The sequence below is a fragment of the Gopherus evgoodei genome, chromosome 6, assembly GCF_007399415.2.
Source record: "Gopherus evgoodei ecotype Sinaloan lineage chromosome 6, rGopEvg1_v1.p, whole genome shotgun sequence".
In the NCBI taxonomy this organism is placed as follows: domain Eukaryota; kingdom Metazoa; phylum Chordata; order Testudines; family Testudinidae; genus Gopherus; species Gopherus evgoodei.
In genome coordinates, this window is record NC_044327.1 from 29,711,444 (window position 1) to 29,737,382 (window position 25,939).

Consider the following 25,939-nt stretch of genomic DNA (forward strand, 5'->3'; position numbering starts at 1 on the left):
GGCTCCTTGTTGGCAGCTGGGCTTAAAATGAATGCAACTTTCAGTGCTTTTGTGGGAAGAGTAAAGTCCTCCATTTTGATGTCCATAGGGTCACCTCTGACCTTGAGCAGGGTCTGCCAATACATTCCTTCAATCTGAAATTAAAATATACATTTGGAAACATCTGTTTTGAGAAACCTAATGAATATGTGGAATGTACTCCCTTGTCTCAGACATGTCATTTCTTCAGAAAGTGTGCAGACTTGTAAGAAATATCCTGTGGTTTCCTAATATCCATTACTGTGAGTAATTAACTGTGTTTGCTTTTGTTCTTCCCCACCATTTTAGTGGACTCCACTACAACTAATACGTGTTACGGCTTTAGATGCATTGATATCTGCGAAGATATTGGGATAGAAACAAAAACCTAAAGCTATTAACAAAAAGAGGAATGTTAATTTCAGCTCTATTATAAATATAACAAGGTTTGCAAAATAGGAAAGGAAAAAAAATCCTCTAGGGAGAGAAAATATTTCCTTGTTGGTTTGGCATGTTTTATTAAGAAGTGTGATTTTTACAGAAGAAGCTGGTGAACTAACTGAGGACTTTGCTGTATTGCAATTGTATCAAAAGTCACTTATGTAAGATATAAAAATAAAATAGTTGAAATACAATGAAACCTTTTGAAGTCCAAGTGTCATTAAGTCTCTAGTTTGCAATCTGTCTTCTTGCCAACATAAAGGATAAGGACCCAGCAAGAAATAGGATAAAATAGAGTTCTACTCTCCGGGGGAGTGTGTAATTTTTGTTAATGAACTTGAAGTTCACAGAGTTCTTTAACCCAGTAAGGCATCCCTCAAAGCTCATACGCTCCAGGAAATCAGCCCGCCACTCTTAAAGGAGCTAACCCTGCTATTTCTCTCAAAAAAAAAATGTACTTTTAAGTTTCTAAGAAGATATTAGAAACAATGTAGAGTAAGAGAAAAAACAATTACAAATCATTGTAAAAGTGAAAACAGATGTAGCTTCATTTTTTTAAACCCGTGTTTATGGTTAAAGAATAATTTATATACTTCTACAATATATTTGAAAGATTTTAAGTTTTGTTCATTTTCTCATCTTGAAAAATTTTAAAAATAAGCATTAAACAGAGTACACGATGCCAGTGCTGGTATTTCATAGACCTATAGGGATTGCACTTTAAATGTGCTTACTTTAAATGCTGGCCTGTCAGCTCTGAGGGTTAGGAACCATAAAATGATTTCCAAATCCAAATTACCTTTTTAGTGCCTTCCTGACACACTATCAGATAGTATTTGGTTCTTGCAGAATAAGCCCTGTAAATAATGCAGTAGTCCCAAAAGACTTTGTAGATGAACAAACTTCCTTTTAAGGTAGAATACTGATGCAATAAATCCTGTAAATTAAATTATAAAATTAATCCACTTAATGCATTTCTACATAGTAGAAATACTAAAATAAGTGTTTCTTCTCATTTAACTTGTCTTTTACTTTGAAGAGCAACATAGTTGTTCTTTCTAAAAATTGGACCTAGTATTGCTCCCAGATAAGCTGATTGAGGATACTATGCTATCTTCTATTACAATAACGAGAATTAAAAATTGGAGTCCATATTCTTGTTGGAGAAGCATGGTAAATCATGGCTATAACACTGTTGTGCTTCCATAGTTACTGAATGATTGTCCTCCAAAGATAGAGAAAAGTTAAACTAATTCTGTTGACATACCTGAATATGATGATTTCTATTGTGATTTTTTTTTAAATCACCACCATATTTGATCTGAACAGAAGAGAAAAAAATGGAATAAATAAGCCTTTTCTTTCAGCTTTAGTTAGTGGAGAGTTCAGTAGATATTTCTCTATTTTAAAAATTATGCTCTAGTTTAAATCCACTTTTGTCTTTACAGAAATATCAAGAAATTGCAGAAAAAGCCAAGGAAAGATGTTCTGTCATTGAAAAAGCACGAGAGCAGTTGGTCCATGAAAATTCACAATTGAAAAGTATATTAATACAGACACAAAAGGAACATACGTCTCTGCTGGCTGCCTGTGCACTCATGGGTGGTGCCTTATATCCTCTGTACAGCCGATTATGTGCCTTGTCTACACAAAGAGACTTTCTCCAGGATCAGGTCCACACCTATGAAGTACTCAAACAGGAAATTAGGACTCTGGTCTATGCTTTGTCTGATGTAGAGGAAAAGAGGCAGGATGAAGTGAAGATAAAGAAAAAGCATTTCAAAGGCATGATACATGTATTCCGGAAAGGTGTTATTGCAGTTCTGGCAGCACACAGACTTCAAATTTTGGGACAGTCAAGTAGCTCTCTTTTCTCCTGGGTAGATGGTTTCAAAGAAGGCATAGGAATCCTAGTTTGCATAGGAGAGGCCAAGGGGAAACATTATCTATCAAGTAAGATAATTGGTTTGTTCTTTTATAATGTTATATCAGATTGCAATGTTATATGAGATTGCACTGTTGGTGCTTAACTTATTATGTATTATTTGTTTGTTTAATAATAATATGTAAAGACAAATATAATGCTGACTTGAAAAAATATTTGTATGCACATATTGAATGTGAGGCTACCCCAAATACAAATATTTTCTGTTTATTGAATAGCTGAAAAAGAAGGTGGTGCTGTGTGTGTGTATATAATATCTGAGATCTGTGATAGATTTATATTATCTTTCCAGAAAAAGAAGTTGCAAACACTGCAGTATTATGCTACCTGGTTCACTGCCCTGTGAAGTCTCCAAACAAATGGAGATCCAGATAAAAGGTCCTGATTAAAAAACCAAAGTTCTAATCTGTTATGTGTATTTCATATTAAAAATAATATAGTATTAGTATGGGATTATTAAATCCTCTTTTGCAGAGTACAGTAACTGTAAAGACATTGTACATTTACTGTAGTATGAAGGTAAACAGAAACATATTTACTCATTTTATGGTTTCTCTGAGTAAGAGGAAGTGATAAACAGAAGAACAAATAATATTTTCCTGTTTAACAGCTGAAGGTGGCATAGTGCATGTGAACACCATCTAAAATTTCTTGAAAGAAAAGTGGAATCCTGGCATGAATTTTGTGTAAACTTTATTTTGATCCATTTCTTAAACAACTGAAGATTGTAGTGTACCATCTATCTCATCCGATGTTACTTTTTATTACATTTTGTTTCACAGAACACCAAAAGGAACAAGTCCACTGTCTTCAAGCACTCAGCTGGTTTACTAGTTCTGACCTTCTTACTGCAATAATCAGTTCGGTGGCTGAATTACAGGAAGTTGTTAGCAAAACAGGTAATTGTTATATTGTTGTAGAGAATATAAAAAGTGGTATGTTATGTGATTTCCTATTGAGGATTTTATATCTTCAGATGTCTTCTCTTCTGGGTCAAATTTCTGGAGGTGGAAAGTTGTTTGGGGAGTCAAATTTTCTTCATCTTTATTGGTGGTTGTACTTGTGTTTTTCCTTTTGGATACTTTTGCACATACATATCCACACCCCATATACATGCTCACCGGGCCAGCTCCAGGCACCAGCTTAGCAAGCAGGTGCTTGGGGCAGCACATTCAGGTATTTGGCAGCAATTTGGCGGAGGGTCCATCACTCCCACTCGGAGCGAAGGCCCTCCTGCTGAATTGCCACAGATTGCGATCGTGGCTTTTTTTTTTTTTTTCCCTTTTGTGGGTGCTTGGGGCTGCAAAACCCCTGGAGCCGGCCCTGCATGCTCACATGTGGTAGTAGGTAAATAATAACCCTATGTCACATGTGGTCAGTACTTCTGAATACTTAATGGCAAAAGCAGTAGTTACTTAAGATTGTATCACAAAATGAAGCTCTGAATACGATAAGGTTAACTTAAATATATAACACATATTTAATGTTTCCTGTCATTTTAGCATGAGTTTAAATCTGGCTTCTATCTGTTTTATTTGTTCGCCTAACAATGCAGTAATTGCTTACTTAGGCCTGTTCTACCCTGGGGGAGGATCTATCTAAGTTATGCAGTTTCAGATTAGGGATACCTAGTACTTTCGAAATTCTTTCTATAATATTAAAGAGATAAAGTGACCACTTTCCCTAATATTAGTGAGGTACCAGTGCATGAGACTCACAAGTAGTAGCTTTCTGCTTTGGTAGATGCTCTCAACTGCAGTAAACATTTGTTAATTAAAAATGATCGTAAGACAACTCCTTAAATCTCATTAATTGCAGAATGGTCAAAAGCAGCCAACGTTTTCTACTGGCCTATTCAGAGAAACTAATCTTATGTATAGAAAGCCAGTAATTCCTGAGTTCAATCCCACCTCTTCTACTGACTCAGAGTGTGGTTTTGGGCAAGTTACTTCACCTTCCTTCCTGTGCCTCATCTGTCTGTGTACATGGAAATAATAACATTTCACAGCCTCATAAGAGGGTTCTGAAAATTCATTTGATTGTATGTAGACTACTTTTAAGAAGTTGTAGATCTAGCCTGATAGTCTGGGAGCAAATCTCATTCCATGGACAGCTAGCTATAGAAAGGTCATTTGTGTTGTAAAAATCTACAGAATCATGATATCAATGGTGTTCACCCTCTGTGATATGGTAAGAGGGGACTTGCTGCCTACCCAGCCCTAGGTCTTCTGATTGGTGACATTTTGATGATACATCATTGGAAATGGGTCAAGTTAGGTATTATCCAAAAGCCCCGTCTCCCATGACAAATCTGAAACAATTATGAAGATAAATGTTTGAGAAAATGTTTAAAAATCAAAGTTTTTTTTAAATTATACTTGAACACAGAGATGCATTGCTTACATAAAAAAAGACATTGATCTTTGGTAATCCTAAGTAAATTATTGTTGACATATAAGACTGAAAACATTTATTCATCAAAGTCATCATAACTGTTGTCTCTATCTAGGGCACCAAACCACTGCTGGACATACTGTCACACTGATCCTCATCAGTGCTCCAATAGCACATCTTTGTACAAGGCAGGTTGCTGGCCAGATATTTTCAGGGTGATGAGCATCTGGTCTTTGCACAAACATTTGATTGGCTAAAGGATTAATCTGGGAGCTCATGGTATTTCACACATAACTGGTGTGATTGGTCCATCCTCCCAGACCCATCCATGCTCAACAGGGGAAGGTAGGCTTGAATATGCTCAATGATTCCTGAGCCATTCCATTGCTTGACAGTTTTCTCTCTTGACAGCAGGTATAAATGTTCCCCTCATTGGTGGTAACTTTTTCTGTCTGCTTCTTGGAAGATATCCACCAGCATAGCTCTGCAAGTATCTTAATGTTGTCTTCTAATGATGAACTCTCCATATGAATATCTCCAGTGCATTTGTGACGTCATCAGTGACTATCTCAGCCATTCCAAGCAGCTTCAGAGTGAGGAAATAGTCTTTAGAGGCTGAATCAAATGCCTTCCAGTAAGGTAATTTGGCCTTTTCAGCCAACATTCAAGCAGTGTCACATTCTGAACAGGGGTGCTGGAACAGTTTGTATAGTGGGAGTGCTGAGAGCCATTGAACCAAACTGTAAACCCTGTATATAATGGAAACCACCTCAAGCCAGGAGGTGCTCCCGTACCCCCAGCATCTCTAGTTCCAGCACCTATCATCCTGAAAGGGCATGGATTCCTAATAGCTTTTAATGGTCCGAGTCACAGGAATACATCTTTGAGGGATATACAAGCCATTCTGTTCCCCAGCAGCAGGCACAAAAACAGAATCTTGGAGAAGTCTTGGGTAGCATCACACAGAGAACACTAGAACCTGTGTTTTGTGCAAAAATCTGGAGTTTAATAGAGCCTGTCTCTCTGTAGCATTGATGGCATGCAAAATAATTTTAGTGTCAGTCTTCTCATGGAAACGACTAAAACTCCACTGAACAGTGTGAGGCAACAGCTTTATTAAGCCATGTGACAATGAAATTCTTTAGAGTTGTTCATATGCTGGAGCATTTTTCCTGCAAGGTGTATGGTTAACTCATCCTTCATGTGAGTATGAGACATTGTGACATTGAAGATGTTTGTGGAATCGGTGATTTTGTATTGGACAAGTGCAATACCATGGAGTCTCTTCGTCTGGTAATATTTTAAGTGATTTTTGTGCATACATGTCAAACACAAGGTGGACTTCATCATAGGTCCAGTATTTATTTTCTCTGTAGCCTCATAATGAAGCGTACAGCCAAGTGCTAGTTTTTGGTTTGTTGAAAGCTTGTACCTCAGACATACAATCTGTGATTGCTATGTTGAAAGCCTCTGCTGGTATAAAAACCAGACCATGCAAGATGTGCATAAGTTAGCTTTTCACCTGGCACATAATTGTTCCATCGCATTTGGACATCAGTCATGGTACTACGGAGCAGGTGTACTTATTCAAAGTCTCACTTAGATTAATATTACGCTGAGAGCTGGACACAACTAAGAGACATTCAAACAATGACCTGTCTGTTCAGAGCACACCCTGAATGAACACCTAATTCTTCCTGAATGCTCTAACCAATGCTGATTGAAAGGCTACATTTCCTTCCAAATGAGCTTTGCCCCTAAGCCATTCTCCAGCCACTACACTGTTCCGCCAGTGCAAAGTGGTCTTAAACCAGTCACATCCAACCTTGGAGGATCTCTCTTGAATGGTGGAATCTCAGGAAGAATAGAGATACCGTGGTGGCTCCTACCTACCTTCCTGCTATCAGGGAAAAGAGGTCATGGTCAGAGTGTCCGTACATCCTGTAGAGCACTGACTGTTATAATAGCAGCCTTCAGGCTGCTTCAGATTTGTGTCAGGCACTGGCCTGCTGCAGAACACAGCCAAGATTAGAGGAATACAAAGGCCACTTCCACTTCTGAGTTGTGCCCAGTGCTTTCCAACCTCAGCTGAGGACCTCGTGTCCCATGGCACTGTGCCCAGCTGTGCTTTGCAAACAATGAGTTGAAAGTTCTTGATCACCAGAGGCTTTAGTGTTTGGCATGGGAACGTAGGAATTGCCATAGCATGTCTGGCCCAGGGGTCTGTGTAATCCCGTGTCATGTCTTTGACAGTGGACAGAACCAGTTGCTTCTAGAGGAAGGTACAGAAATCCCTGTAATGAACAATTTTGGAATAGCCTGTCATCAAGGGAAGTTTCTTTCTTACCCTGGAAAGTTAATATTTTGCTAATGACCTAAAGCATGATGATTTCTGTATCCCTTATATTTTAACATTTTTAGTGTACTCTGTATGTTCTCATTAATCAGATAAATGTTTAATCTTTTTTTAATCCTGGTGAACTCTTGACTTCACTGATATTTTGTGGCATGGAGTTGCACAAATTAATTGTTTTGCATACGCAAGGAGGCATTAGACTCTTTGCAATGTTCTTATGCTCCTTCATTGCTCTTTTCTCCCTGATAGTCCTACAGTCACAAAAGTTTTTTGACAGAAATTAAATATATCAGAAATGAGGAAGCAGGACTGCAAGAAAGTAAAGAAAATTGAGAAGTAGAGATGTGATATACCCAAGATCAAACAGCAAATGGGCTCCAGAGAGCCAGGAACAGAACCAAGTCTCCTCGCTTCCAGTTCTATGCCCTGTTCACCAGATCATCCTGATATCCAGTAATTCAAATTCACATCCCAACACTGCCAATTCAAGACTTTTGGATTGCACTGTATGTCAAAATGCATAGGAGCCATTTACACAGGAGTGCATGCATTCCTCTAGCTGGACAATTGGGTGATCAATGACTGCACTTTAAAAAGGATTTCAAAGATAAATCATATCAGCATTGAGGTGCTGAAATCTCAGACTTTCTTATACTACTCAAATCCCTGGAATATATAGGAGTCCTGCTAGCAATTGTTTAGATAAAATCCTTTTTGTTTAAGAGTCAGATGCTGTAGAATTCATGGGCAGAATAAAAGAGGCATGAGAAGGCCTCCGCGAAGGGCCATGTGGAAATATTTGGTCTCATGGTCACAACAGCTTTTCTGATTCCCGTCACATATGTCTACTTAATTTGCCCTCAGAGTATCCTGACATCTAGCTGCTCATGTGTGACTCAGACTTTTGATCTTATCTAAGTGAAAGAAACCCTTCAAGAAACTTTGACATGGTAAAAATAATAGTAAATAAATTAAAATCAGAGGTAATATTTCAAAAGTACCTAAATGATGCAGCTTAAGAGCCTAACTCTCATTTTGAAAAGAGAACATAGGCATCTATGAGCCTAATTCTCATTAACAGTCAAAGGGTTTATGCTCCGAAATGCTTAAGACTCTTAAGTCACTTAGGAACTTTTGAAACTTTTAATCTAGTTGGTCAACCTATTTATAGCAGCAGCTCATTTGATATCGTTATGCCCTTCTGGGTTTCCTCTTCCAAATACGCTTCAGGGTACACTGCAAAGGGGAAAGTCCCAGAAGTATTCAAAATTTCATTGAAGCTGTCAAACATACACAGGAGACAGGAGAAATGTGCAGGGTCTCTTTAAGAAACTTGTAAGTATGGACAAGTCAAAAAGACTGCAACATTGGGAACTGCAGTCATTTTGGAGGGGTTGACGTAAAGAAAAGGGATTGAATCCAAAGCTTTCAAGCAACACTGATTTTTTGGTGGTGTGCTTTTTAGTTTGTTTTTGTTTTTATTTTGTTTTTGTGGGTGGGGGGGAGGAAGGCAAATTGATGTGTGCTCTTGTTTTATTTTTAAATTTGAATTTCGGAGTTTTTCCTTTATAAACATTTCCCTATAAAACCTGTTTTCCTAATAGATTTGTCCTTACTTAGTCAAGTAGTCTTAACAGTACAGGGTTGGAATGGTTTATCTTTAGATTTACTTTAAAAGGCCTGTAAAGTGCATTTTCTCTTTTCTTTTTTTTTAAATAGAAATTGTACTTCATTAGCACTCAGAGGAACCAAGCAACACATACAGATATTGTCTGCTGTAACATAAACTGAATTTCTGAAGCTTAATACGAATATTTCAGTTCCTCTGTAATGTTAATCCGTTTATTCTTTCCCTTCATTCTCACTCAAAACAAAACAGAATTCTCCCTTCACCTGTCATGAGAGGAAGGTTTGTCACTTTTCATTGCCTTTTGCTTCATTTGTTTAATAAAGAATTGATTGTTCTTTGTACTGTAACTTCATTTGTCTAAGTCATTTCTTACATGCTCATCACAACATAAATTATTTATTGCTTTTATTGTAATTCCCTGATTGTCTGTGGCCAGGTACTTAAAGTGTATGTGTTCTTTTTCCACTTGTTATAGACATAGAAGAATACAATACCTTATGGAATTACACAGTATTCTCTTTTCGCCTTGCAAAACAGTCAGTGACTCACGCCAAAACATTTGTGTGTTTTAGTCAAAAACATTATTCATTAAAAATTAACTAGAGGTGATTGTGACAGGTTGGACTCTTTAGGAAGTCACCTGATGTGCTGAGATACCACTGAGTCTACCTGTTCTGCTAACATGGGCCCCTGTCTTGCTGAGCCAGGCTCTTAAAACCTCCTCTAAGATACAGACAGGCAGGGCCACACCCAGCTGCGGATCAGCTCTGGGAAGACTCAGCTTTGGGGATTTGCTCCAGCACTCAGATGTCCACCTCTCTTGGAGTGCAGACCCAAAGATATATTATGAATTTTGCCCCTCCCTCAATGCGGAGAGAGGTGTGCACACTTCTTACCTTCTCTCCCCCTGTTAGAAATTACAGAAACTGGGTTTAATAATAAACAAAACTATTTTTTTAACTATAAAACAGATTTTAAGTGGTAAAAAGGGGTAACAGACAGAACAAAGCAGTTTACTAAGCAAATGAAGTCAAACACACAGACTAAGCTAGTTTCACTAAAGAAATTGATTACAAAAAGTATTTCTCACCCTAGATATTGTTGCAGGCAGTTTTCAAAGTTTCTGTGGTTCAGAGTTCCAGTTATATTCCTTTTCAGACTAGACCCCTGTTTCAGTCTGGACTCCCCGCTTGCCTTTCTTTTTGCAGTCTTTCTTCTTGGGCAAACAGGCCATGGAGAGGAGGAGTCCTGTTTACCTTCCTTCCCACCCTTAAATAGGATTTACATAAGGCGGGAATCCTTTGTTTCCCAAACTTGCCCCCCCCCCCTTCCCTTACATTGGAAAGTTACAGGAAGTCCCAGGTAATGTTTTAGTATCAGGTGACAAGACCACCTGACTCTGTAGGATCACAGTGTCCATGAGTCAGTGGCAGTGTGGTGTAACCACAGGAAGGCCAAGCTTTTCACAGTCTATTGTCCTCGCTGATGGGCCGTCCACCCTGTCTGGCTTTTCCATTGTTGTTCCTGAAGTGTTAGCAGTCACCCAGAGTAGTATAGTTGAAATACAGATACATAGTCAATATTCCTAACTTCAGATACAGAAATGATACTGGTATACAAATTGGATAATCACACTTAGTAAATCATAACCTTTCCAGTGATATATCACATGAGCCATCTTGCATGAAGTATATTTCAGTTATGTCATAAGCATAAAGAATATGGAACGACACATCACAGTGATGCTTTGATCGTTTGAGGAGCATAAAAGCAAAGTTTATCTCTGTGCTAATCTTCAAAATCAAAAGTCTACATATTCAATCTGGTGGCACAGAAAATCTTTTCTTTTTTTTTTTTTTAAAGTGAAGCCATCATTGCAAATTGCTACAATACACATGACAGAATATGGTGCAATGTAGATGCATTATCATTCAGAGTATTTTGATTTGATCATGTGCTATAATATTCTTTGTTCACTTATGTGTGATTCTACCTGTATAATTTCGATAATGCTCTGGTACCCATTGTAAAGAATGCTCTGTAAGTCTTCATGTTCTATTTGTTTGAACCTTTTGATTTGATCCTTATAGCGTAAAGAAGAATTCTTTGTTTTAAAGAAGCTGTCTTGTTTTTTCTGCTTCTGCTTTAAAGAAAATATTTTAATTCACTACAGCAACAGGAGATCTGGTGTACTACTGAATGTAAATAAGTTCCTCCATGCTTGTCATCTTACACTGATAGTATCATAAGACAAGTAATGACAGATTAAGACCTGCCTAGCAGAGGGAAAACTAAATTACAAGACTTTTATTAAGGCATAAATAAACCTATTAACTGTTATCTGGAATACCAATTAGTAGAAGGAGCCCTGACAATTTTATTTATCAACATTAAACACAATTATTAATTACAGACCTGACGAATCTAGCAGTAAGCAGGACATGTTGGGTATGCTGGGGCCTTAAGTCCATTATATGAGAAGGATGATTACCAAAATCCTGTGGGAAAATAAGTAATTGTAGCTGTAAAATTTTAATTGCCTTGGAATAAGGTAAATTATATTCTCTTGTCTCAGAATATAAATAGTATGGCATTAAGGTACCAAGCCACACTAGTTTTAAACAGCAAATTATTTAGACAACTATGCTGAAAAAAAGAAAAAATCAGTTATACATTTGCATTTTAAATATTGCAATAAAGTGATTTACCTTCTGCTGTCAAATGTGTGAACACATGCAAAGATATTTGTCATACAGTATGTAATTTGTGTGCATCAGAAACTTGCATTTTATTAATCCAAAAGTTGGACTATGCAAGAAAAAGGACTTACTACAGTATTGGAGGAGAACATAGAATTATTTGAAAAATTATATATTAACAAAACAGTTATTTTTGTTGGGCCAAGTTCTGCCCTCATGTTTGTACATATAACTCCAGTGGTAGTCAGTAGAAGCAGCATTTCCTATCTGAAGGTAGAATTTGGCCCAAATTCTCTACTTGGGGAAGACTCCTTGTGACTGGAATAAGAGCATTGTCTGAGGCCTGGTCTACACTATGCGTCTAAACCGAATTTAGCAGCATTAAACTGATTTAACCTGGCATCTGTCCACACAACGAGGCCCTTTATATCGCTATAAAGGGCTCTTTAAACCGGTTTCTGTACTCCTCCACAACGAGAGGAGTATCGCTGAAATCGGTATTGCCATGTCGGATTAGGGTTAGTGTGGCTGCAAATCGACAGTATTGGCCTCCGGGCGGTATCCCACAGTGCACCATTGTGACCACTCCGGAAAGCAATCTGAACTCTGATGCACTGGCCAGGTAGACAGGAAAAGCCCCGCAAACTTTTGAATTTCATTTCCAGTTTGCCCAGTGTGGAGCTCTGATCAGCACGGGTGGCAATGCAGTCCCAAATCTAAAAAGAGCTCCAGCATGGACCGTACAGAAGATACTGGATCTGATTGCTGTATGGGGAGACAAATCTGTTCTATCAGAGCTCCGTTACAGAAGATGAAATGACAAAGCATTTGAAAAAATCTCCAGGCTATGATAGACAGGGGCCAGAGCACAGTGCTGTGTGACAAGTGTAATGGAAAGCCAAAGAATCAAATGGAGGGAGGGAGGGAAAGAGGGAGGGAGGGAGGGAGGGGGTACTGAGGACTCCAGCTAGCCCACAGTCTCCGAAAAGCATTTGCATTCTTGGCTGAGCTCCCAGTGCCTGTAGGGTCAAATACATTGTCCGGGGTGTTTCAGGATATATCTCATCAATTCCCCCCACCCCCCCCACCCATGAAAGAAGAGTGAAAAAAGTAAAGAAACAACTTTTTTCCATGTCACCGTATGTCTACTGCATGCTGCTGGTAGACGCGGTGCTGCGGCACTGAACAGCAGCATCCTCTCCCCTCCCTCCCCAGTGGCAGATGGTACAATGCAAAAGAACTGATAGCCATCTTTGTCATCATCCCGTGAGTGCTCCTGGCTGGCCTAAGGTGAGGTCTGCCGGGGACGCATGGATAAAAATAGGAATGACTCCCGGTCATTCCCGGCAGATGGTACAGAACGGCTGGTAACCGTCTTTATCATAGCAACTGGGGGCTGAGCTCCATCAGCCCCCCCTTTTGTCTAAAGAAAAGATTCTGTACTGCCTGGATTATCATAGCAGCGGGAGGCTGGGCTCCTCTCACCTCCACTGTTTAATGTTCTGCCTGGACTATCATAGCAGCTGGAGGCTGCCTCCCCTCATTTTATCTCACTAAAAAGTCAGTGTTTCTTATTCCTGCATTCTTTATTACTTCATCACACAAATGGGGGGACAGGAGGAAGGATTGAGTGACGACATTTACCCAGAATCACCCGCAACATTGTTTTTGCATTGGAATCTCAACCTAGAATTCCAATGGGTGGGGGAGACTGCAGGAACTATGGGATAGCTACGGGATAGCTACCCACAGTGCAATGTTCCAGAAATCGACACTAGCCTTGGTACAGGGACACACACCGCTGAATTATTGTGCTTTGTGTGGTCACGTGCACTTGACTTTATACAATCTGTTTTACAAAACCAGTTTATGTAAAATCAGAATAATCCTGTAGTGTAGACGTACCCCGAGTAAGGATTTAAGGTTCAAGCCCAGTGATTTGAGTCTTCCTCCCTTAGTTCAGTGGCAACATTCCCAACAATCTTATTTGGACATGTATATGTTTTTATAAAATAATAAGAAAAAACTTACTTTTTAAATATGTATTTCTCTTTTCTTTTCTTTTTTCTAAAGATCCAAATTCCTGGCTTTGTGGACACTTACTCATAAGTGCAGCCAGGAATTCATTTTCAAAACTCATGGACAAACTTAATGTACTAATGGAGACTGTAGCAGTGGATAGCTGCAGGACCATCACATATGTAGAGAAGGACTCCTTGGTTCAAAGACTGGCTCGTGGACTTCATAAAATAAATGCACAGGCGCTAAAAGCTGGACTAGGTGATAGAATACCCATTAGAGTATGTGTATTTCTTGCTGATTTATATATATATATAATTTCACAGAATAATTATAGTAGAGCTTTCAAAATAATTATGCTTATTTTATTTTCAGGTTGTGCTTCACAGCTGACTTTAATTTAACTAACTTGTTTACAAAATTAAATGGCGATTTACACCAGAAAAGATTGGGCCCTGAATCGGTTACATTTTTTAATATAAAATAAAATAATTGTAAGGCATGAGATTTGGTTGTATTAAGCTTGAAACAATTTTTCTTTTCTAAAATCTGGCAAAATTGAACTTTCTTTGTAAGAACATCCTATAACTCCTTTTGAAGTTAAGATTAATGATTTTGTTAAAAAAATGTTTTCGCCTTCTCTTCTTTCAGTGTACTTTAGTAATGCAAAATACAAGTTATGTTTTTGCAGAAACTCAGTAAAACTTCTCCCCAAATATCTACTCTATGTATGTATGTATGTATGTATTTAGGAATTTTTCAATGACCCACAACAGCAGGTGAAATAGTGATCTTTGTGTGTGCCTGTGCATGTTAATGTATGTGTTAGTGTGTTGGTGGATGTGTGCAGAATGAAAGCTTCATTTAATTTGCTTGGGTATTAAATACTATTGATTTATTGCTAAAATAGCACATTTTATAGTACATAAAATTATTTCCATTTACTCACAGAAAAGCATAGCATCCTTGCAGAAGCAAATATTTGAATTTACACAAAGGCTGCACACAGCAGAAGTGGAACGCCGTTCACTACGCTTAGAACTCACAGAATTCAAACGGAATTTGAATGAGATGAAAAAAGAGGCTGACAAAGCCCAGAGCCTGCAAGAGCAATTAAATGCATTTAAGCAATCTGTAAGTATATTTAATTTAGAAAAGACTGGCTTAAAGGAAAGCCTCCTTTTACATATTTTTGATTTGTGTTCTTTAGAAAAATAAGTATAAATCCAATTATTAACAGAATTTTCCAGAAAACTTGCCCCATGAACGTCACCAAGCTGCAAGCCATATGTATTAAAAAGTGACTCTTTTCCATAGGAGTTGCTTTTTATTTTGCAGAAAGAGATATTTTGGGTGAATTACACGTTTGCTCTTTGACAGACCCAATTTTTCTTTCACATGCTGAAAATGTTCATTTCTGATTTACACACCATACAGAACATATATAGCCCCTCAGATAGGGCAGTCATGCATTTTTAATAAGTACGGTACATTCATGACAACATTGTACAGCATAAACACAATATTTTAAGCTCTATTTTACCCTTGCTCCATATTCTGACACACCTCTTTACTGTATCTTTTTTTTATGGGTCAAGTTCTGAAGCTAGTTTGTGTCAATAAGTGCAATCTTGAGAATAGTTTTTCTCTTGTGGGAGAGAATTTATGCAGATGATTTTACCACATCCCCAGCAGCCTGTATTTGCCAAACCCTCTCTCTCTGGCTTGTCCTGGAGCCACTGGATTTACTACAGCCATAAGGCCGTGTTGATCACTGCACAGCTACAGCTAGTAGGGATGAAAGGGAGGGACTAAAAACAGGTCCCTTTATCTTTAAAAAAAAAAACAAACCCAAACTGTTCAGCACAGGATCAATGGAATTACTTCAAGGGCTGTATCCTCCATCTCTTGACTGTGCAGGGAGTGGAGGTTTTTTCAGACTGATGCGTCCTCATTGCAGATCAGAGACTGTTCTCCATTGTAACCACGTGACAGACTCTCCACAGCTGTCGGGGTAATTCATTCTCCTCTAGGAGGTTGAAGACGTACTGGGCATCTTCACCGCCTCCCCTAACAAAACTCTGAGCTCTTTTCTGTAGAGGGCATTGAGATCAAGTCAATCTTCATCCAGGAAAAGGGAATGAACAGTTATGAGCTTCCCTGGTGTGTGTGGAAACATCCTGTTTTGGGGATGTGTAGTAGCTTCCACAAATTGTGATGGATTTATTTTCTGAGGACTTGTCGACACCTAACAATCATGTGCATTAGGGGGTATGATTTCTTAAGCACACCAACGTGTTGTGCACTAAGTGGGCTGTGTGGACCATGCTGTCATGAACTAAAAATTCCCTATTGTGTATTAATGTAGTCTGCGTCAAACAGTGGAGATTGAAGATCAAAGTGTTCTGTAACCTAATTTTCCCACATCAAGGGTCTGTCCATTGTGCTTGTCTCCAGCAGGTAGAACAGCTGAACAAGTATATCTCATGTCTTCAGTTTTGTTTTTAACAGGTTTTTTTCCATTACACTTTCTTAAATTGTCAGATTAAATTGTCACTTTTTAGATTGCCAGTTAAGTGCTGTCCCTCAGGAGGCACTTTCTTTCTTTGTCTTCTGGAGCACTCTGTGAGAATCAGGTCCACACAGGAATTTATAAGGGTTTAACAGGGTGTGTACTGAAATGCAGAAATGCTCATCTGCAAATTCCCTCCTTTAGTAAACACTTTTTTTAACAATTGATGTCCTCTTTGATCTGTTTTGGAATCTCACACACAAAATTTCAGTGTACTTTGTAAATACACTACAGATTTTCTTGAGAAAATGCAACAAATAAAGTAATTTAACAGTGTTTTGCAATGAGCTTCACTTTAGGAAAAAAAGGTCTATTGGGCATTTAAAAACTTTTTGCATTAGAATGTTGTGTATTAGTAAGTGGAATTCTAAAGGTGAAGTGTATAAACAATGGAGTTATTCCATGATAGAACACAATTTATTTCCTTTATCAGAAATTGATCACCCATGAGAGGTTTGAAAGTGCATGTGAAGAACTGAATAATGCATTACATCGAGAGCAGCAGGCACAAATGCTTTTGAATGAACAGGCACAACAGCTACAGGAGTTAAATTATAAACTGGAATTGCACTCAAGTGAAGAAGCGGACAAAAACCAAACCCTAAGTGAAGCTGTAAAGGTAGGACAATATTGCTTCTAAATAGAGAAGAGAAGTTGTTTGCCTCTCAAGTGCATGGGCCAATATTGGCAGCCCTCACAAGTACTCTCATGAATAATCCAATGAAAGTAAATGGGAGTGTTTGCAGGAATAAGGATTACTCAATCCAATGAAGGTTGAGGGCTATCAGGAGATACTTATTACCTTTTATGGTGAGGTCTTGTGGGTATAGCATACATTTTTAATATTGGGAATGGCATATGTGCGCTGAAAATATGATCACTATTTATTTGTTAAGCATTGACAATTAATTTGTTCCTGTACAAGATACAAATCAAGACAGTCCCTGTCTTGAGTTTATAATCTAAAAGATAGAGAGGATGACACTGAGGGCTTGGCTACACTTGCAAGTTTAGAGCGCATTAAAGCAGCCCCAGGTGCCCTAACTCACGACCCATCCACACAGGACTCTGCAGCTGGAGCTCCTGGACTCTGCAGCTCAGCACCTGGACTTTGCAGCTGGAGCACTCCTGGTAATCCATCTCCATGAGAAGCATAACGCTTGCAGCACCTAGGCTGAAACACCCCGGCGTCAGTATGAACGGAGTGTTGCATTACTGCGCTTTACTCTGCCTCCAGAAACGTCCCATAATCCCGTTAAGTCAAGTAGCCACTCTTGTTTTGTTGTTTTTTTTAACTTGGCTGTAGGAATGCAGATATGCCCTTTCAAAGCTTCATTTCTGACGGCCAGCATGCTTATTTGCCATTAGTGTCGAATGTTGCTTGCTGTGAGAGAGAGAGGCGGGGCAAAGGGAGGTCTGCTGCTGTCTGAACTTACAAGACCGCATGCTGACATACTTTCAGACCCCCAAAAGCCCACTCTCTCTCCCCTCACATACACACAACACACTCCCTGCCACGCTGCACCCCATCCCCCTCATTTGAAAAGCACGTTGCAGCCATTTGCATGCTGGAATAGTGACTACAATGTGCTGTTCTCTGTGGCATTGCAAGAGCTGCTAATGAGGCTATGCCAGTACGCTTGAATCTGACAGTGTGAACACACGGCAGCGCTTTCCCTACTGTGTTCTCCAAGGGCTGGTTTAACTTACAGCGCTCGTCATCTGCAAGTGTAGCCATGCCCCCACACAGGTAGTCAATATAGACTTTTTTAAAAATTAGTTATTCTGATCTCACTCTCTCCTCAAATGTAACTTTGGGCGGAGAAAGCATTTGACTCAGCTTAGCATACACTGGAGCGAGTAAAAGGAGTAGGGGCCCTATCCCATTAGGATTTAGAAGCTGTCCCTTGCATAAGGGATAACAAGGGGAAAAGCAAATGAAGTGAACGTCAAGACTACAATTTTGCCAAAATGAAGGAGTGGAGAACAAATATGATCAGAAATCAGAATAATAGATTAAAGCCAGAAGAGACCATTGTGATGATCTAGTCTGACCTCCCGCATATCACAAAACATAACCTTTCTCCAAATAATTCCTACATCAAGCCAAATAGCTTGTAATCAAACTAGAGCATATTTTTTAGAAAGGGATCCAATCTTGATTTAAATGTGATGGAGAATTTACCACTACCATATATTATATATAGGCTAGAATGGAGCTGAACAGGTATTTTAAGATAAGAGTGTGAAGTTTAAACTTGATGTGAACTAGTAAGAGCTAGTAGAGGTATTCAGAGAAGTGTCATAATCTATAATTTTTCAATTGCATTTTGGACAAGCCAAAAGGTAGCAGAGCATGGACAACTATTATACCTTCAGGTCAGAAAGAAAGGGTTGGTTCTTCAATACATTGTGGAGAAAGACGTAACACGATGTTGCAAATGTGAGTGATAGGGAAAATAGGGGTGCCACTTGTGACAGAGTGATGAAATGGGACAGGTTTAGGAAGAAAAATAGAGCTCAGTGTTGGATGTGTTAATCTTGAGCTGACAGCAAACAAGTCAGGATATTTTGGAGAGGTATTTGGAAGTGGGCAAAAAAAGAGTTGAGGTATGCAGATATAGATTGAGAGTCATTGGCATAATGCATATGTGATTTACCATGGGATTGCTCAATGATGAGGTGAAAAGGAGGGGGCCAACAACAGAGTATTGTGGGAATCCAACAGAGAGGGGAGGAAGATGAACTGTGAAAGAAGAGAAGTCAAGAGGCTGGAAGAAAACCAATAATACAGGCTACAAAAACCAATAGAATACAGGGTGCTGACGAGAGAGTAATCAACAATATCAGAGGTAGTAAAGGGATCAAAGAGGATGAAGGTGGAACAGAAGGCATTGTATTTTTATATATATTGATATACACTATGAAAACTGTTCTATTACTTTTGGGGTTTGTAAAGGCTTTTTTAAAAAAATGGACCAAATATAAATAGATAATGTCATCTAAAGCAGCAGTTATAATTGGCCTAGTCAAGAGCTAATAGGTGAAATGGGGGGAATGGAGATGGTAGTTAGGAAGAGGTGTCAGGTCAAAAATGTGGGGTTTTCTTTAGAGTGGTGGACGCTACGGAAGGGCCAGAAGAGAAGTAGTAGTTCACAGTAGGAGATAGTTGTTGTTGTTATAATTAGAAGTCTTCACTGGAATTAGTTGCAAATTGCCTTATATACTCCTACATGGTATGTAACCAAACTTAATAGATTACTTCCTAGCTTTTTTATAGTAAGGAAGCAATTAAAATGTCCTCTTTCTAAGATCTGTTCACTAAAATGGAGGATTTCGTTTTCTAGTCTTCAGAAACAAAGATGGCCCTTTCCTTTAGAATAATGTATTATATTAGTTGGAGGATACCACTTCCTATTTCTAAGCTTGTTTTTTGAGGAAAAAATTCATATAGCCCTTTCCACTGTAGTATACTTTATTGTCATAATTTTGCCGTTTACACCTCCAACAGTTGTTGGCTATTGGGAAATTATGGTTTATTCTGGCTAGATTGCATAAATATAATCCACTGGAACAGGCTGAGATTTTACCCTCTCATGATAGGGTGAAATCCAAGAATGTGGAGGAAATGGATCTTTGAAAGATTGCATTCCACATTTCACATTTGTATTAATAGTCACTTTTGAGAAACTATGCAGAAAATAGAATGGACAACATCCACAGTTCTGACAATGTTGATATTTTCTTTGGCTTGTTTGGCCCAAGGACAACTACTGTGTTCAAAACTCCTCCACTGATAACTTTTTTGAAGGGAATACGGCCAACTAGGTGCCCAGCCTTGACTATTTTGTCATTTTTAGTATTGGCTACTGAGATTATTTTAGAACCACTGAGGGAAGATAATTTTTAAAAAAACAACCAAGTAGTAGGTTAGCATAGATATTAATGTTCCCCAGTTTTTTCTTAACCTCTGGCTTTGTTTGAACCTATAAAATATTATATTCTATTTACATATCATCCTCTACTCTACACCTTGCTCTTTTCTTTCCAATAGCTTTCACTCCTCTTCAGATTGTTATTCTGAAAGTCAATAAAACAATCCAAAGAATAGTTGCATTTTTAAATATTTCTTGGATTTGGGGAGTAAGAATTTTCATGATATAGAAGTATTGCGGTAAAAAGTGATAGAAATAGTTTGTATTAAGAACTCATTACTTTTCAAATTTTTAAAAATTAAATATCTATTTGGTTTATCAAAAACTTTTGTTGCTAGTTGCCTGAATCCTACATCTATTTAGGATTAATGTCACAGGCAAAAGAATAATTTGTAATTGTGTCCCACATATTTTAATTGGCAGGTAGTCTCTCTTCAGATGCTTCGATTCAGACAATCCCTTTTTTGTGACCTGCAAGATCATTCTTTTAATTAAAGATATATAACTGAAAAATCATGTCCTATCACACTCTCTAAATACATATAATTTATTAATGAACCCAACACAAAAGCATTGTATAAAAAGTGACACATTTTAAGATGAATTTTTAACTGAATTTGACAAAGGAATAATTGTGATGAAATTTTTAACAGCTGATGCTAAAATAGTATACATTTAAATCTTTTTTAAAAACATGATTGCCTTAAGATATCAGTTTGTCATAATTTTCTAACAAAAAATAAAATGAAGAAATTGTTCAGCATTTTGAAATTTGATTCCCTGCTTTGAAATTTATACACACTTCAGTAGTAATCAGTAAGAAGATATCTCAGCTTTCACTTACTTTCATAAAGTAGGTTTATTAAAGTAGTGTTGCTTAATTTCTTAGCCTTATCAGTTTAGATTTTAATCCCATATATTTTTATCTTCCTAATGGCATTTACCACTGAGACACACATATGGTAGCCAATTACATTTCAAGGTCACATAGAAGTAAGCAACAATTCTAATAAAACAAATGGTATAAGATTAGGTAAATTACTAGTTCTGATCCCAACTGTCTGTGTAGAAAAAGATAGCTTTTTATGTTTGCTAACCAAGTATTCAAAGCACAAAGTATAGAATTTTACTTCCGCTGAAAGCATGTGTTAATTCCAAACAGTAAAATCCTCATTTTACCTACTTACAGGCACTATATCTATCGATAGATAGATAGATAGATAATATCTCCAATTCATTTTAGAGATGGATGTTAGTACTATAAAATATAATTGAAAGAATAAAGAATTTTATTTCACAGTAATTTATGAAAAGATTCCTTGTAAATTGATAATGAACAGGGCAATATCTTGCATACATCTTTTGGTTCTGAGTTCAGTGCCTTGTTGCGTCCTGTAACTTATTACTGATCTAGTCCAAAAGAATTAAACATTATTTAAAGGGGAATAACATCCGGGGCTAGACTCTGATCTCATTTATGCTATCATTAACCCTGAGTGGCTCGGTTGATTTCAGTGAAGTTACTCTTGATTTATAACTGTGCAAGAGCAGAGTTCAGTCCTGGAGTTTTGAAAACGTATTTACTGTAGCAGTCCCATCTAGACTGGAGTTGAGATGAGCTGTTTGGATTTTTTAGATATTCTAAATCGTTATATATAGATAGCCATAACTATACCCTCCTTTTAAAAAGCGTAGTGTTCTTTAACTAAATTGAATCATAGAGAGCCAAACTTACATCTGCTGGAAGGGACGTTGCAGGTACCTTGCGCCATTGCAATTGTACCTGTACTATAAAATAGTACCTGCTGCTGCAGCCCTTTAGTGGTGCACACTTACGGAGAATATGGTCCAGAATTTGTTGCTTAGATTGGGTGGCTTTGTTGTTTTTGTACTAATAGTATAAATGTTTTCATTAGAGAATTATTTTAATTGTTTTATTTGCATCGTTGCACAGACTTAGAGAATACCACCAAGTCATTTTGATACATGGCAAAGGCAGTCTCTGTAGATGATGCAGTGTTTTAACTTTTATAGGAAAAAAAAGTCACCCATCATACTCAGTAGGAGACTTTGTATATGACATCCTCCTCAAAGAGAATCACTAAGGACACACTCACTATAAAAACAGAACATTTATTTTTTTGAGTTTGTTTTTTAATCACTTCCCGTGAGCTTTGTTGCTAGAGTGACAGTCGAGCTTTAGGATGTTCTCTGGGATGCAGTTGATTCCCAGTAACTTTTATGTCACATTGGCAAGAAGAGGCAGTTCTACACATTGTCTCTATTAAATTAAAAGCTGTTCATTAAAGAATGTAATGTAGCTGATTATTCATTAGTGTACAACTTAATAGGAAACTATATTAATCAAATTTAGCATGTTAAAGAGAGCGTGTTCCCCTCTGAATTGGTTGGAGACTAAAATTCATAATTCATTAATTAGTTAAATGTTTTAGTTTAAAAGTTTCTGTATATTATATGTTCTCAGCACCTAAATAATTTATAAAGTAGCTAAGAATAGATTTTAAATTAGGATTTCCACCTGCCCTATTCTCAGTAGGGAAAGTTGTGGCTTTTTTCCCCCCCGTGCCATAATGAGCCACAGGTTAGACACTCTGTCCTGTATTTAAATTCTTGATCATTATCACTACCTTTGTTCACCTGTAAAATAAAGGAGGTAAATTATAGAAAAAGCACATGGTATCTCCACTGATCCTCCACCTTTCCCCTCATCCAGTCTCCACAACTGACTGTATTCTAGATGGTCTTCCTTCAAAAGCTTTTGTGAGTCAATGACCCACCCCCTAGTCTAGCCCTTCTGTTCTCAGCCCATCCACTTCTCTGCACCATAGAACACCCTCCGTGGGATCCACAGGAAGAGAGGGATGCTGCCACAGAGGCAGATGACCTCCCTTCCATGTGGCAGGGGAGATCGATCATTTTACGTGGTTCTGTGGGACCGCACACCTTCCTCCTTGAATATTTGTGATAGGAAGTGGATTGCGCTCCACCTCTTCATCTCTGTTTGTTTGCTATTGTAGCGGTATCAACACAGTGTCTCTCAAAACATGAATGTGAGTCAATTAAGAAAGTAATTTAAATGTAAGTTTCAGCTTTCATCTTTGAACTGTTGTAGGCTGTCCATAAAATATGCATTGTTATCAATGTTTTAGAAAATTACAAACACATGCAAACAATAAAGTTTCTCTTTTCGAGAATTGTAATTTTTTATATAACTCTATTCAGCACCTGTAAAAACAACTGTTAATTATATTATACTGTTCTGTAATTATTGCAGTAGTTCACTGGTTATTGAGGATCTAGAATGGCACTGCTTTTCTCCATTCCAGTGATCACATCATTTGAAAAAGAAAACTGGTGCTTTACCTCCCTCACTTGAATTACTGTATAGTCAAATTTTTGTGGCCATATATTTCCTTCACTCTGTGCATGGATTTCTTATTGATATCAATGAGAGTTGGTTGCCGGGATAGAGGGCAGCACATGATCTTTAGAAAATAATGGAGTCGCACCATAGTTATTGACAAAAGGTGTCTCCCAGTAGCAAATAAGTTGCTAAAGATCTTTCTAGATACTCTTTCATATGAGCCCTTCTGGACATATATTAGCAATGAGCAGAATAAAAGAGAAAAGGCAGAAAAATTATATTCCTGGGCTATGGAATACAGTATTTCTTACTCTTTGTTTTAAATGACAGACTATATTTACATTCAGTAGTTTTTGATTCCCAGATTTTGTTCTAAACCTGCAAAAAGTAAAATCATAACAATTTGCATTGCAGAATTGAGTTTGATATTATCTGAAGAGTTGTAGCATCACTTGCAATTTTAGTGGTTTTTTTCATTCTTCTGTAATTCTTATGTTCAGTTTTGTCAATTAATCCCATAGTAGTAATTTGCTAAAAGTGCAATGTGAAGTGCTAGTAAAGTTCAAAGTGTTGTTAAAGTTTTTACTTTTTTCATATTAAGTAAAATAGTACTCAAATTCCAAGGTAAATGTCCTATTTGTATTTTTTTCTTCTGCTTGCTACAAGTAATTGTTTTATTGGCCAAGAGTAGGAATGTTACTCAAGCCCTTTTTAGACAAGTTAATACCATGTTAATTTCTTAAAAAATAATAAACCCGATAAAAGGGAAACTGTTTAACTGAAATTACATCCAACTTTATAAAAAAAGAAAAAGAATGGTCAGGGTGCCACTTCATTATCTTGGATAGCTGAGATTTCCATTTGATCAACTAGCCTTTAAATGTAATAAAAATGGCATATGTTAATTCTTTTTTAAAAATAGAGAAGCCAAGTTCTGCTTGTCAAAGGATTTAAGGCAAGTGAAACAAATTCTGCTTTTATTTACACCAGTGCAAATCTGGAGTAACTACGTTGAACTCATAACTCATGATTACCCCAGAGTAATTGAGAGTAAACTATGGTCTAGTGTCTTTGAATAGCTGCCGTGAATGGGATAAGATCCTGCTGCCCCAACTAAGAACAGGAGTTTCTGTCAAAGAAAAGCAGAAGTAATGGATTAAGAGCTTGATTGTGCAAAGTGCTGAGCATTCTGGCCCTATCCAGCAAAGTACTTTAAGAACACACTTAACTTTAAGCATATGCGTAATCTTACTACTCACATCTATAAATGTGCTTAAATCCTTTGGTGGATTGGGGTTGAACTTTCAGCACTTTGAAGGATTGAACCCTAAAGAAGATTGGCTACTAAGAGAAGTATTGCATGAGAGTGCCTAGGAAGGCTGGGACATGTTTGCAAAGAACAGCTGCATGAGAGTCAATAGCTTAGGCTGCAATTTTAGCTCTCAGTAGCTGATTAAAAGATCAGAACTCTATGGCACTTCTTATTACATCAGTTAATGATTGGCACATGCATATAAAGCATTCTGATTTTAGCGGTTTTAAAATAGGGTGTTATTACTTACCTTCTTCACAAAATGCTTGGACGTTTTTGTTCGCTGCACTCTACTATTAAATAAATAAATACATTGACTTTATATTCAAAGATTAAATAAAAACAAAATTTAAAAGAATAACACTTTAACAAATAGATTACATGAAAACAGGGAGTGTTTTGTAGTCTTTTTTTAAAAAGTACAGAAATCACATTGGATGCTTGCTTAATCTTCTGCTTCAAGGATCTTAAAAAAATGAAAATCTGGAACTGAAGGCTTAATGGTGGTATTGCTACATTGTAATTATACTAATAAACACCTCTATCCATGACCTTGGAACTTATAGTGCAGTGGGAAAGATTTATTGACATGTATTTTGGAAGAAAAATGGGATTATTGCCTATGTGTAATGCCTAGTTGTTGAGCACATATACTTGCATACCATTTATCCCAGTTAGTTTAAAGCTTTAGACGATCTTTAAGTTTTTGTTCAAAAATACAGGAAGGCTTTTTGTTAAATCCAAAGTCCTGAGAGATCTTTGTTATATTATTGAATCAACTACAAAGTAACCATGTTACCTTGAGATGTGCAGAGGGAATCAATAGACCTATAAAACTGCATGTGATTTTTTTTTTTAATGTTCTAAACCCCATTGTTTCTAGTAGCTTGAATATCAATGCATAGGACTTTTCTGGTGCTCCTGATATACAAGCCCCTCATACTTAGTAGGTTTTTTTAAAACTAAGAAATGCTGCTTATAGGACATATCCTGAGGGTGTCTTTATTTTTCACCTTAATCAACTTTTCCCATGATCTCCCTTTCCTTCTGTGTGAAGTTTAAGGATATAAAGATTTTTTTTTATCTTATGGTTGTGAAACCCACAGCTAAACCAACACTAAAATGGCTGTTCCAATGAAATTCGTAATTCATATCTCATTGGCATGAAGTAAGAGAGAAATTCCATCCTACCTTCGTTTGACCTTGCTCAACTAAGCAAATGTTTGCATCTGT

General features: G+C 37.5%; 1 protein-coding gene across 10 annotated transcripts in view; it reads left to right on the forward strand.

Moving 5' to 3' along the window:
• The window catches only part of CCDC171 (coiled-coil domain containing 171), a 274,485-nt gene that overhangs the window by 93,773 nt on the left and 154,773 nt on the right, over positions 1–25,939 (forward strand). For all 10 annotated transcript variants that reach the window (XM_030565906.1, XM_030565904.1, XM_030565900.1 and 7 more), the window contains 5 exons: positions 1,908–2,412; positions 3,187–3,303; positions 13,557–13,783; positions 14,454–14,636; positions 16,508–16,693. In XM_030565906.1, coding sequence (XP_030421766.1) covers positions 1,908–2,412; positions 3,187–3,303; positions 13,557–13,783; positions 14,454–14,636; positions 16,508–16,693 — 1,218 coding nt within the window. The remainder of the gene's footprint in view (positions 1–1,907; positions 2,413–3,186; positions 3,304–13,556; positions 13,784–14,453; positions 14,637–16,507; positions 16,694–25,939) is intronic.